This window comes from Ochotona curzoniae, unplaced genomic scaffold (assembly GCF_017591425.1).
Source record: "Ochotona curzoniae isolate NIBS_2020 unplaced genomic scaffold, NIBS_Ocur_1.0 scaffold_4763, whole genome shotgun sequence".
NCBI lineage: Eukaryota > Metazoa > Chordata > Mammalia > Lagomorpha > Ochotonidae > Ochotona > Ochotona curzoniae.
The window spans coordinates 4,647,085-4,661,328 of NW_024467123.1; the positions used below are offsets into that span (position 1 = coordinate 4,647,085).

Sequence of the window (14,244 nt, forward strand, 5' to 3'; positions counted from 1 at the left end):
AGACTCTGAGCAAGCTGCTCTCAGATACAGGAACCCCCGGGCTGACACGGGACATGGACTCTGGATTTCCCTGGCCTCATCATGCTCGGGCCAGCAGAAAACTTAGGACAGAGGTGATGGTGAAAACGTTTGTGACAGGGCTGGTGTTTTGTGGGACAAGTCAGAAAGTGGCTTTGCCTGTCCCTTTGGCTCTGTCTCTTTGCTGTCACCCAGCTTACCTGCAGCTTTTCCCCAGCCAGAGCTCCAAATGGACCAGGACAGACCACAGGGCCAGGGCAGAGGTCACCACCAGGGGTTTAGGGGGGCACACACATGCACAAGTCTGCAGCTTGGGGTTCTTGTGGAGTGGCAGCCTTGCAAGGGTCACTGTGTGCGGACACCAAGCTGCCAGGGGTGCGGAGAAGGCAGAGGAGCTGTTGGAAAGCATCCTGTAGAATCTTGGGTTCTTGCCTGAAGTTCTACGAACTCCCTGCTTTGGATCTTAAAGATGATGCCTGGGAGATGAACAGCAGCCTGGGTTGCATCCTGCCTGGGTAGTGATTCACAGGCAAGCCCAAGTAGCCCCAAAGGCTGGCAGCCAACTGGATGTGGCTGGAGGCCTGGCCTTCAGTTCTTGCTCTGCTATGGAGCCCTTGGCGAGGGCAGAGATGCGTACTCAGTGCAGACTGTTACTGGTGACAACAGCAATGTCTGGGAGCAGGGGTTGTGGGAGAGGTGTTAATGGTAGGCCTGACACTTGGGGTTTCTGATCATAGGACTCCAGGGGAACTGTTGGAGATAGCTGGGATACTGTGACTGGGCGCTGTGACTATTAAGAGAGTAGTCACCATATTTGGGGTGCTGCTGCCACCAGTATTAATGGAAAGTTCCCATTGTTTGGGTGATGATCCAGTACCAGGCATAAATTTGATGCAAGAGTTCTCACTGCCTCCTACCTAGCCTCAGGCCATCTCACAGCCTGGAGACTCTAGTTCTTGGGAGCCTTTGGTTACCCCTATTGGCAGCAAGGCTGCTTGACCTGCACAGCTCCAGGGACACGAGGGACCTTGTAAGTGACCTCAGTGAAGGTACCCTACCACCTCTGCTAGCTCTAGGTTGGCTTTCAGAATATACCCAGCATCCCACATCCAGACCACCAAAGACTATGACCTCCTCTGCATTCCTTTTGTCAAAGGCAAAATGATCAACTGAAACATTTCTTTTTTACATCTGCACCTCTGCAGCTTCTCCTGAGAGCATTAGCCAGCTGTCCCTATCTGCACACAGCTCCTACTCCAAACCGTCCCTGAAGGCCAAGTACACATGCCGACCTCTTCTTCCAGGAAGGCATCGCTGATCCTGCTGTGGAGAGCCTCTCTGTCTCTGGACTCCACCTGCTCAACCCTGGCCTTTCTGATTCCTTTAGCACCTACAGCAGCAGCCAAAGGGCAGCCAAGTCCACAGGTGTGGGGTGCTGAACAAGGACATCCATTCTGCCTGCACCATCCTCCCCACCCTTCTCCGACCTGGGGCCACCCCAAAGCACTGCACACACAGGCCTGGGCAAATACCAGGCAAACTGGAAATCAAAGGAGGGTCTTCATAGAGTGTGGGAGGGAGAGTTGACAGGACAGAGGCCAGCTAGCCAGACGTTTCAGATACCTGGAGGCAGAGAGAAAGCCATGTCCAGGCAGCAGGCGTGTAAGTTGTCTGGCCTCAGAGGAGTTAGGGAGGCCCGAAGGTTGGCCCTCAGTGCCCGCCTTCCTTGGCTCCATGCCACGATTCTCCTGTTCTAAACCCAGGACTCCACACCACCAGGGAGAGTCTGGGTTGCAGGGATGGAAGGTGTGTAGGCACCAGGCAGAGTGTACAGCTGCTGCCTGACTAGCCCTCCTGACCAGCACTCAGGGCAAGGACAAGGCCAAGATCACAGGTCTGGGGTAGGGGACACGGCATAGGGGGGTGGGTGGGACCAAGAGCAAGACCTATCAGAGACCTTCCCCACCCTCCCAGAGCCTTAGCAAGACCCATCCAGGACTTCCTCTGTGCCCCACACTGGCCCCCACCCCCCAGAGTTCCCCTGGGAACTTCCTGCAATCCAGGTGTGCCAGCTGGAGCCCCTCCCTCACCTGAGGGTGGGGCATGCTTTCTGCCAGTAGCAGTGTCTTGCCAGGGAGGAGGATGACTCCACCTGGGGCTTGCAGGTGGTGCGGGAGGGAGAGTCCGGGGCATTCAGGCAACCTCCAACCACACTGCCCTGGGGGAGGTTATGCTGCCCACATAAGGCTCCAGCATGGATTTTGACCCTCCACCCTCCTCTCCCTGGGGTCTGGGGCCCCTGAGATAGGCAATCAGGGGCAAGCAGTGCCCCTGGCCTTCCTGTGACCCAGACACTGACCTCACGGCCCGTCTCGGCAGGTTGGACACAGGCACAGCACGACGGGGGCTCCGTGCAGTTCGTTTCAAATCCTCTTTATTTCAGAAGGAGCATGCTTATATGTACAGGACAGAGTGCTAGGGAGCTGCACACACACAGCACAGCAGGGAGGGCGCCCGCCCTATCTCACTGCACCCAGGGGGTGAGGAATCATTGCCTAGTCTGCCACTTCTTCTGCCAACAGCTAGCTCAGTGCTGGGCTGCCTGGGGGCTCCAGAGAGCAGACAGTGAGCTCGCAGGCCTGGGGGTAGGCCTCTTCCTGGGACCTGATCTATTGGTAACTCCTGGCAAGGTGGCATGAGATCAGGAATGAGAGAGGTGGGACTCTGAGTGGTAGCCAAGCCTGGTCCCCTTGATTCTGGGGTGTCCTGCAGGCAAACCCTGAAATATCCTCTCTAGTCTATGGCTAAGGTCTGTGCGGGGTGGGGGCAGGGTGGAGGTTTGACTACTGCAGGGCATGAAGGAGTGGTGGGTGCAGAGCTGTACAGGCCTGGGCCTTGGCCATCAGCTCTAGGCTGGGCACAGTACAGGGAAGTGCCCTTGGCTTCCTGAGGGACCCCCGGCACAAGCACACAGGGTCAAGCATCACCATGGGGGCTCACACGCCAGATCTGTGTGTTGGAAGGGGAGAGGGGAGGAGGGGGCCCAGTCTGTCAGGGCCAAGGTCCCCGGCTGCCTTTTTAGCTCTTAACATTAAGGATTTGGGCTGAAAGGCCATGATGCCAGTTGCGCAATTTGGCAAAACGTGGGCTGTTACGTTCCGTTTCAAACCTCTCCCTGTGGCACAGACGGAGACAGAGAGACAGAAAGCAAGAGAAAAGAGAGGAAGAAAGAGAGGGGTTAGGGGATGTGGCTATTATTCCCTTGAGTGACAGCTGGGGCAGGGAGGGACAAGGCTGGCTTGGGGACGCTCTGCCATGCACATGGTAGTTTTGGGTGGGCAGGTCTGGGTTGGGGCCCCGGGGATCTAAGTACTGCCTTGGGCAGACCAAGGGGATGGGGCCTGGCTGGTGGGCCTGAGGACATGCCAGGCATAGACCAGGCTCCCTAGGGTCTGAGGGCAGGGCAGAGCAGGGCTGCTTTGGCTGTGGGCTCTTGGCACTGAACCAACAAGGTAGGTGGGCCTAGCGTAGTCTCTGTCTCCAGCTGGGCATCAAAAAGGAGGGGCACCCACCCCTAGTGGGTAGACCTGACACCTCTCTGCTAGCCCTTCCCTATCCCCCTCCGAGAGAAGCCCTCACATAGCACCAACTAACCCCTGCCCACCCAGGTCTGAGCACAGCCCAGGCACACGTGTGTGCACAAACGCAACACATGCTCACAAGGCCACTGTCACAGCTATGGGGGACTTTCCAGCCCCTCCCTCCAGTGGGGCCTCCGGAAATCTAGGACAAAGCAGTAAGCAGCAGCCTAAAACGTCGATGCGGAAGGGGAGAGAGAGTAACTGAGAAAGGCCAGCACTGCAGACGCCAGAAGCCTGCAGGCTGGAGGGTGGTGGTCTGGGGGGATGGGGGTAGGGGTTGGGACCCTAACATCCTCCAGATCTGAGGTGCAAACCGGTCCAAGGCCATGCATGTCTGGCCACAAAAATGGTGCACTGAACCTGTAGCGTTACAACTTGGCCTAAAAAATTAACAGCCAGAGCCTAGCCAGAAGATGTTGAATGGCAAAGAACAATGAATGAACTATAGGCTGACCATCTCTTCTTGGAAACCCTTGGGACCAGAAGTAACCAAGATTTCAGACTCCTGGATTTTGGAATATTTTCAAATATACGCACAATGAGAGATCTTGCAGGAAAGATCTAAGTCTAAGCAGGAAATTCATGCACACTTCATAGACACCTCACATTCCCACCTCACATTCCCAGCCTTGGAACTGGTGTTAACTTTTATACACCACGTTTAGGGCACATGCACTTGAACTGGAACTTGCCATGTAAGATCAGGCGTGGGATTTGCCATTTGTGACATCAGGACAGCAGTTCCTCCCCCCCCCCCATTTTGTATTTTAGAGTATTTCAGATTGGGATTATTTATTTATTTATTTATTTATTTATTTATTAGAATTAGGGGTGCTCAAGCTATACAGTATATTCAACACCTTGGCTGAGTGCCCCAGGGAACGATGCTACATGATAAAAAAGCCAATCCTGCAATGGTCCCGTGTTATATACATCTATTGATAATGATGAAATGACTGAGATGCAGAATAGAGAGTGGCTCAGTTGCGGTCAGAGGCGACAGAGGGGCAATGCTGTAGGGCTTTATGAGGCATAGTGCAGGGCCTAGTGACACACGGATAGTCTTTAGCCTGACTGCACCTACGGCACCTGCTCTCTGTGGTTTCATAGGCATGATGCACTGGGGGATGTGGGTAAGAGCCTAGGAGAGCTCCCTGAGGAACTTCTTACAATTGTATAGGGCTTGGCAACGATCTCAGACAAGTTTAGTGTGAAAAAGAAACTTCTAGCATGCACAAATTCAGAGATACTCATGTCAGGGCCTTAAAGACAGAAGACGAGGCAACACATTTCCACATGGTGACAACCATCAGGTCCAGTCCCCCTGTCCCCACACTCCCACAGCTGATTCTGGTTCTCCTCCCAAAGTTTTTATCAATAGGTCTCAGTGTGAGACTGACAAAGGAACTCACTTCTAACCATTGGTCCAGTCCAACCTTCCCCCATACCCAGGGGAAGTCAAGACGCAGAGATGTCGCGTGAATGCTCAAAAGCCAGAGACAATGAGCAGCAGAGTTGCTGTCTGAAAGCCATGTGCTGCCTTCTTTCCTTGCCACACATCTGCCTCTCTGGGACTCAGGATGAAGGGCTGGACACAGCATGAGCCAAGGTCCTGGGGCAGAACCCATACAGCCCTGCTGACAGCAACAGAAAGTGACCATGGTCACCCCCACAGACGCCACCCAGGAGGACACAGGTGCAAAACTGGTTATGGCCAGCTTTATAAATCCTAAGTCCTAGCAAGATCCACCGCGCATCTGGGTGACAGTTTGCTGTCATGGCTCAGGCACAAGGTTGGGACAGTTCTGAGGAGCCAGTGAGTGTGCTGAGGTCACTGTGCCTTGCAAGTTCTCACGGCCAGGGAAAGGAGCAGGGAGCAGGGAAGATTCTGAAGAGGCCGACAGACAGAGAGAGAGGTAAAGGAGAGAAAGAGAGAAGCAAAGGGCACTTCCAGCCCACTGCAACCTCGGGGACGTCCTGACCTTGCCATTTGTGGCTTTCACATCTGCAAGGGTGCCACAATTCCAAGGTCTGAAAATACACAGAACCCAGGTGACTTATTTCCGCCTCTCGCCAATGATGCCTCCTTGGGCTGTGCCAGCACCAGGACAGGTGACCAAGTGAGCTTGGTCACTGGGGGCAGGCACACAGCTGATGGACGACGCAAGTGAGGGCAGGGGGCACTGGAGTGCCTGCTGAGGGCAGGCAGGGGCTACAGGCAGAGTCAGTGATCCCTGGCTCCTCTCAGAGGCAGGTCTGGAACTGGCTGGAGGAGGGGGCTTTGCATCATCACCAAGATGACTTGGGATCAGCTGGAGCCCCACTCGGCATGCAGGCAGATCTGTGCCCATCTTCACCACATCAGGGCTGCCCAGTGTCAAACCTGACCTGCCAGGGAAGCTGGTGTGACCTCTCTGAGGCTGGGAACTCAGACCTATTTGCATGCTGCTACTGCAAGGGAAACCAAAAGCCTCACCTACACCTGCTAGACAGCAGGTCAACTGCCTCGGGTGTGGGCAGGTTTTTCTTGGGAAGGCAGCCAAGAACATGGCTGATGTCTCATCTATAAAGACTGGGTTCCCACAGATGAGAAGCTGCCTGGAGCTGGCCAGCAGTGGGCACCAGGGGCTCAAAGGCAGCTTGGGGTGCTGCCAGACAGCAGGTTCGCCACCAGGAACCAGGACTTGAGAAGAGGGGAGAACTGAGAGGCACCCAGGGACTCGGGCAGTGGGGAGGGGTCTGCCCTGGAGGTCATTCATGCCCCTAACCTGGTACAGATCACCTGACTCTCCTCACACCACATCCCTGGTGCTACTAGAAGCAGCTCTGCAGAGATGCTTGCCAGGAGAAACTCAGCCTGTCTAAGGGGCTCTCAGCTGCCTCACTAATCTAGGCGGGAAAGAAGGAGGAGGTGGCCTCCCTGTACCAATTCTGGGATCAGCAAGGGCCTGTGACCGCAGCTTCCAATTGGCAGTGGAGGTCAATGGAAGTGCGGCCAGCCTGGCCCGAGTGTAGGGACAGCATGCTCCCTCGCTCTGCTCAGTGACCATGGGGGTGAGCCTGGGGTCCCAGCCACATCCATGGCCACAGCCAGTGCTTCCGGCTTGAACCACTAGCAGAATGGAATGGAATTACCCACCATGCATATTCACCCCACTGCATGGGATGCCATGGGGAGATAATCCTCCAGAGATGAGACCCAGGACCATAGACAGGAACAAGGGGCTTTCGCCAACCTGCTAGCCTGGAGCCCAAGATCCCTGGGGGAAGGTGGACGCCTGCCTGGCACTGAGGGAGGAAGCAGGATGAGTTTCCTCTAGGGCTTCCTTCCAGACCTCCTGCCTTGCACTGGGGCTGAGCTAGGGCCCCCAGCCCAGGAGGGACTGAGTGCTGGGACCAGTAGCAAAAGTCCTTAAGAGTTGCTTCTGAGAGAGGATTGCAGGGGCCACAATAAGGCCTGGTGCCCTCCCCCTGGGTGACTTCAAGTTGACAACCTCTGCCGCCATGGGTACCCTCCCTAGGGAAAAGACATAAGCTCCAGCAGGGTGGTAAGACCAAGCAGTTCTATGAGAAGAAGAGGGGGCCCCCTGCTGGCCTCGGATGGAAGGCATCAGCTGTTGGCGGCACAGCGGTGAGAAGCACACGAAGACAGGCATGGAGCACAGAGGGAGGGGCCGTGGAGAGGTCGGCCACACTCAGAACAGCACTGCTTTTGAGCTAAATCCAACATCACTCTGCTCCCTGCTTAGACGCAGCAGGCACTGAAGGGTTAAGGATGCTGCCAGGCCTGCAGAGGCCAAGCAGAGCTGGGAAGACCACACTGTAGGCTTGGCTGCCCAGCCAAAGAGTAGGAGGAGCAAGGACATAAGCTCAGAGATAAAATCCACACCAAGTCCAAGTGGGCCCCAGAGGGCTCGTCGCGTCCCTGCAGAACTGCAGCCATGGCATGCCCGGCAGCAAGTTGTAAACCTTGGCCGAGCATGGGCGCGCACCCCTGAGCCCCAGCCCCTCACAAAGCACAAGATCACCCCAGGCCGCTGCAGCAAATGCATTGCCACGCTTAAGCCCCATGCCTCGCCAGGAAAAGGCCTCCTGGGTTCCAGTGAGCTCCAGAATGTCATGTCCACCCCTCCCCTCCCAACCCCAGGCCCTGCACCAGTCCCTCCTCCAGCCAAGAGCCGGTCCTTCCCACAGCTGGGCTTTGAGCTGGGCCACACTGACAGTGCTGACAGGGGCGCCCAGGGCTCAGGGGTGTGTGCCCCACGTGGCCTTCCACATGCCTGCCTCCAGGTGCCCAGCCTTCACACTTGCAGGGGTATAGGCCCTGAATGGCAGGCAAGGCGCTGGCCCGCTGCCCGCACAGAGACAGGTGCCCTTGTTCTCTCAATAGCCCCTGGGAGGCCAAAGCAGCCCTGCCCTCCCTGGCCAGGATCAGGGCCATGGAAGCCTCACTTTTGCAGCCTGGGGCCTAGGGGGCGGGGACACACAGCTCCCAGCCTCCAGCACGCTGCCCAAGACGGCATCATCGGCATCCTCCTCCGCCAGCCAGCAGCTGCTGAGAAGGGGGCGGGGCTTTGCGGACTTGGTTTTCCAAGTACATGCACTTGAAAGGATCTTCTCCAAGAGCCGTGTGGCAGTGGGGCTGACCAGGGACAGATGGGGTCAGAGGGGCCATGCCATAGAGCCTGTGTCTGGACACTTACCTTGACCTTCGGAGGGCTTCCTCATCTGGATCTTGCACTGTGGGTAAAAGGGACCTGGTCAGAAGGACTCCCAAGGAGCATAGCAAAGAAAAGCTGCTGAGCTCTGCACGGGCTGAGTCCCCAGGATTTAGCCAGGGCCCTGGGTGGTTACAACACCTCCCCTCCGCATCCCCAATCTCGCAACTCTAAGAGGTTAAATCTGTGTGGTGGAAAGGATGATCCATCTTTCGACAAGATGGATGTGGTGCCAGCAACAGGGAGGGAGGTCAGAATTTATTGATCTTGTCCCAATCCCCTGGAGACGTCACACTGCTTAGGGGCTGCAAGGCTAGTGTGCTGTCCCCTGTTGGAGGTCTGGATTACTCCCGCGACCTCACTCAGGCCCTCACTTACTGAATTCGGTCCCTGTCATCTGGGCCAGGATACGGAAGGACCGTGACTGCAAATTGGAGGAGCGGCGAGCCCACTCGTCGGCCTCATCCTCTGGCTTGTTCTGGTTCTTGATCACAGCCTGGTACACAGGGGAGGCACTGTCCACTGCCAGATCTTTCACAGGAAGGCTCCTGCAATGTCGGGAGAGCTGTGGGTGGGGCGCTGAGCAGGAACCTGGCTCATGCCACCCTCGCCCACCCCACACCCTCCACCCCACCAGTCCCAGGCCCTCCCCTTCCCCGGTGTCCACCAGGTCTGCCCCCATGGCTAGCTGAGAAGCTGAGGCACGGGTGTGGCCTGGGCCATGGTACTCAGGGTGGTCACAGTGAGGCAGTGGATCCTGTCACTCAAACAAGGCCGAGAGCTTGGATCGCTCCTCCTCCACTGCCACCTGCAGGCTCAGGCTGGAAGAGCCCCCCTTGTCCAGCCTAGGGGCCGGACTGAGTTTACAGCTGGATGGGGAAGCAGGGTCCTGCTCAGAGCCTGTCCTCTGTCCTTGCTCTTTTGCTCTCAGCTGTGAAGCTGCCTGGGAGGGAACCTGGGGCTCCAGGCTTTGTCACAGATGTGGGCCTGCCATGAAGTGGAGATGAGAAGCAAGACAGTGAGGCTGCATGGTCATAACCACTTGGCCCTGGGAGAGCTGGAAATAGGACTGTAGGGTAGGGACTGCCCTTGGTTCTCGGTCCTAGCCTTTGGTGGTGATGATGGAGTGACTTCCCCCTAAACTCCTAGGTCACTTCCCCCTAAACTCCTAGGTCTTAGCATAAGGCAGGTACTCAAAGTATCTTGAATGAATGAATGAAAGCCAGAAAGGACCCTTGGAGTCAATGTGGGGAGGCTCCAGAATGTCCAGCCCACCCTCCCAAAGACCAGGCAACTCATTCCAGCTGACTCCAGCTCGGGGTCCCCTGGAACCAGAGCTTGGGCATTTCTAAGCTGCCAGCCCAGCATCCTTGTCATCAGGCCCTCCCCAGAGTCACAAACACTCAGGAAGGCTACTTCTGCCCCCTGCCCCATGTAGGCTGCCTCGCCTTCCCTTCCAGGGCTCTGGCCCAACTGGAAGAGCTACGGGGGCTGGATGCAGATACCACGAGGATGGCAGCAGGTTACTCTAAGGTTCTAGCTGGGAACCAGAAGAGAAGGTAGGACCTCACTCAAACTGGAGGAAGGACGGTCAAGGTGCTTGGGTGAGATGTGTGATTGCATCTCCTGGTTTTGACTCCCTACCTGGGAGAGGAAGTAGAAAGTGCCACGGGTGTGGGGTAGTGTAGACATGAGCCCAGGCTCTGGGGCAGATGGAAGGCCACCTGCCATCATTTCCCTGTAAGGATTCCCACCAGGGAATTCCCACCAGGATATTCTGTTCCCTTCCTGGCTCTAGGGATTCAAGAAAACCCCACGGCGGGGGTTGGGCAGAGTCTATCCACTGGGATTCAACCTCACTGGTTTGGCCTCCAGTACCATCTTGGCAGACAGTGCCAAGATGGTGGACTTGTGCTGCTGTGGGAGGGAGGAGAGAGAACTCTCTGAGGAGGCTGAGGGAGGAGAGGCAGAGAAGCTGCAATGCTGGGACTCCAGGCCAATGCTACCCTCTGTAGCCACCACACCCTGAGTCTGTGCTTCTTGCTACTCATGGTCCCCTACACACAACCAAGGTTGCCATTCACTTCACTCATCAGGCTCATTTTTTTAGCCTGTCATGAGTGGGCTGGCAGGTACTGGTTCCCACAGACCCATCTCCCAGGAGGTTACCACCCTGGAGCTCTACATGCTGTCGTCTTGTTATCACTCTGATATCTGCACCTATCATGACATGATCTGAGGGAACAGCTTCTTGCCCACACAGGCCACAAGGGTGTGGTGTAGGCCTGAGAAAGTATGTGGAGAGAGCATGCTGGGCACATACCCTGGCAACCTCGCACACCAGCCCACGCACGACCCCACAGACGCCGATGCTGAGGACGATGGGACAGACACTTAGGTGGGGTGAGAGGGAGCTACTTACGCCAGTGGCGACGCCCTGCCAAGCAGAGGGACAGCCAGCCGTGAGGGCGCGTCCATCATGGGATGGCAGAGGCGGCGCACACAGAGAGCGGGGTTAGGGTCAGATATGAGTTATGGGGAGTGGGGCAGACGCAGGAAGGGGAGAGAGAGAAAAAGAAAATCATCAGTGAGGAAGGAACCACAGCAGCCAACAGCAGCCCCGGGGACACAGTTATGATGGCCTGGCCAAGACAAGGAAGATGACTTTTCCCCCCCAACTCTGAGGCAGCTCAGCAGCCAGAAGGGAAGGGAGTAGGCAGGAGGGAGACTGGGAAGGTCCTTGGATGAGTTGATTGATTAGAGAGGAGCATGTCAGTAAGACCATGGCTGCCCCTCGTGCTACCATCAAATGCCAGCGAGTTAGTGAGGAGCGGTTCTCGGGTGACCGCTACGTGTTTAGGAACATGTAGGTGACTGCTACATGCTCAGGGGGCCAACAAATGTCAGCAGGAAATGCCTGTGCACTCCTGGGCTTAGGCGGGGTCCTCGGGAGCTGACTGCTGGCCAATGTACAGAGCCATATTTTCTACTTCCAAGGATGGGATTCTTCTGTTCACTACATGGCCTGGAACTCTGTCCGCCAAGAGCCACAGCAGCTCTGAGTCTGGCTGGGTTGAGATTTGCCAGCTCCAAGGCAGCAGGTGGCTCCCATCTCCTGGTGGCCCAGAAGATGTACTGCATGCCCAGCAGAGTGGAGCTTGCCCCTTGCAGCCTGTGGTGTGCAAACACCAGACACAGTAACAGGATTCTTTGTACCCATTACTACGTCTCTATCTATAGCTTTGGGGCGGGGGAAGGGTGAGTGTGTCGTTTTAATATGTTTTTCCTTGAGTTGCTGGCTATTCTGATGCAGGAATAAGTTGTTGTCCAAGCCATGTCAGCCAATGGACCTTGGAAGGATTTCCTCATCCTTGGATCTGCAATTGAAGCATGTCAGAACTATTGAAACCATTTGAACAGAACCCTCAAAACATACTCTACATTGGGGACCTTGGGAAGACAGGGTGGCTGTCCCCATCCCTAGGTACTGATGTAGTTGGGAGACTGAGTATGGCTTCTCTAGTTTCCCCCCTTCTCCCAGATACAGGAAGAAGAAAAATTGGGAAAAAAAATGGGCTACCAATTTTCCCCTAACCCTCAATCCTTCCCACCTTAATCACCTATGTAAACATCATCAAAAATAAAATTTAAAAATGTTCTAAAAACTGAAAATCAGTAAGCTGCTGTTAAAAAAAAAAAAAAAAAGGTTGCCCAAGGAGCTAATTGTATATGAGAACATGATGGTATTCCCAAGTGGAAAACCAACAGACGGTGTGTCTGTGTGCGTGTGCAAGAGACATGACAGAGTGGCAGGCAGGAAGTCAGACAGAGTGCAATGAGCACCCTGAGTAGCTCTGACTACCTGTGCTTTTCAGCCAGCTTTCCCTTGTTCCATGCCTATAACCCAATCACCGCCCACAGGCCAAGTCGGGAAGCAATGCCGGAGTTGAGGCCTTGTCCCAAGTAAGAAACCCATCGCGTCTTCCACTCCCGCAGGTGAAAGAGTATGACACCTGCCCTTCCGCAGCCAGGAACAGATGGATGGCCTGGTCGTGAGAGGCCTGACCAAGGGATGGGGGGGAGCTCTGCAATGTTCTGTCCTTAAGAGGATTACACGCCATCTGCTTCTCAAGTAGCCCCATGTGAGTCTGGGAAGTTCAGAGGCCATGGAAAGTACTTGCAGGAACTGCCGCATTCTCCACCTTCTGTCCTGTGGCAGACCAGGAGCTGAGTTCTGAAGAGCGGACCCCAGGCTTTGCAAGGCCCTGGTGTAGGCCTGCAGGCTCCTGGGATACCAGAGGCGAGGGAAGCACACCGGGTCAGTTGGCTGCAGCAGGTGTGTGAAGAAGGGGAAGGGCTTACCCGCTGAAGTCACTGCCCTGGGCCTGGGCCTGGCCAGCGATGGCATCCATGATGGCATCCTGGGAGTACATGCTGATAGGGGTGTTGTACTGGGCATGGATGATGGTGGCCTTGCCGCCCAGCCCCTTCACCTCGATGGGTTTGTGAGTGGACAGGGCCGAGTCCTTCAGAGCATTGGGGTTGAAGCGTTCCTGGTAGTCGGCGCTGGGGGAGGTATGCATAAGGAGCCAACCAAGGGAAAGGGAAAAGGGGAGGAGAAAAGGGAACAGGTGGTGGTTACACCAGAGGTCAAGGCCACGGCAGACAGTGGGGGTGTGTGGAGAGAGATCTCCCAATGCCAAGGTCCTGACTGCAAGTAGGATATCCTTGTGACCACAGTGGGCTGGCCAGGTCTAATCGAGTCAGTGTTTGTATGGGGGTTTTTCTGGCCCAGCTCTGCTTTCCCAGTGCATGCATACCTGGCTCGGCTCCAGCCACCTCCAGGGTTAGCAGGTGCTCTGGGCATGGCAAGATCTCCCACCATACACGACCCCAACAACAGAGGCAAACATGGCCAGAGGAACCAGGCGGAGGGCGGAAAGGGGGCTTAGGGACAGGGGTAGGAGCTGGACTATGTGAGAGGCAGCGGCAGCTCAAGCTGAGTCCAGAGCATCCCAAATGCGAGAAGCAGCAGCCCCCGGACCTGCACCCTGCAGAGCTGAGCAAGGTCCCTCCATGAGGGGTGCCGCATCCTGCTGCCCACCACGTCAGGGCTTCACTGCATGCACTTCTTCCTTGGAGTGGAGTTCAGGCCTCCTGGGCCCCTGGAAGTCCACCTGGCTGTGTGGCCCACTAGCCAGTAGTTCCCATCGTTGGTAGGTTGGGGAATATCTTCTCTCCAGCATGCAGACAAGGTCAGGTGCAACCTCTGGAGGAGGTTCCGGCAGGACAGAGAATCTTCAGGCACATGAGGTCCCCCAGAGCAGTGCAGCATTCCTCGTCTCACCCCCTTTCCTCTGCACCACCCCAGCAAGCCTACAGAGGCTTAAGCAGCTGCAGCACAAATGGGGCACAAGTCGGAACCACCAGACAAGAACCTCCCACTTCACCCCCAAAGGCCCCTCTTCATACTTGAGCTTCACACACATGCAGGCTCATCCAGGGACACACATAGGCATCTGCACTCACCCATGCACACGCTGTCCACACTACACAGACACACAGGTGCATGCCAGGCAAGCACACAGCGCACACACATGCTGTCCTTGATACTAACTTGGCCGGTGAGTTGGCTACCACCTGGGGCAGAGAGAAAAGGCAAAGACAGGGCTGTGAGAGGCGGCTTCCTTGGAGGGGAGGGGTTTGAGTGCCAGGACCCTCCTTGGGCTGGCTCACACAGAGGCAAAACCGCTCAAAGCTTTACTGTGCAAGGAGAGGAAGGAAACAGCAGGGCAGGGCTTGGAGTCAGCAATCAAGGGCCCCCAGGGCTTGGGTCAGACATAGCAGGGACCCCCACTCTGTGAGCT

The 14,244-nt window shown here is 56.1% G+C and overlaps 1 protein-coding gene across 11 annotated transcripts in view; it reads right to left on the minus strand.

Annotated features, from left to right (window-relative positions):
• Window positions 1-14,244, minus strand: part of LDB3 (LIM domain binding 3) — a 56,507-nt gene that overhangs the window by 29,378 nt on the left and 12,885 nt on the right. For 2 of the 11 annotated variants that reach the window (XM_040970448.1, XM_040970444.1), the window contains exons 4-8: window positions 13,995-14,017; window positions 12,740-12,943; window positions 10,800-10,814; window positions 8,756-8,925; window positions 8,363-8,399 (exon numbers count right to left, since the gene is read on the minus strand). In XM_040970448.1, coding sequence (XP_040826382.1) covers window positions 8,363-8,399; window positions 8,756-8,925; window positions 10,800-10,814; window positions 12,740-12,943; window positions 13,995-14,017 — 449 coding nt within the window. Of the gene's footprint in view, window positions 1-2,443; window positions 3,194-8,362; window positions 8,400-8,755; window positions 8,926-10,799; window positions 10,815-12,739; window positions 12,944-13,994; window positions 14,018-14,244 lie in introns of those variants that run through there. The other 9 variants (XM_040970449.1, XM_040970445.1, XM_040970447.1 and 6 more) reach the window with 7 other exon arrangements.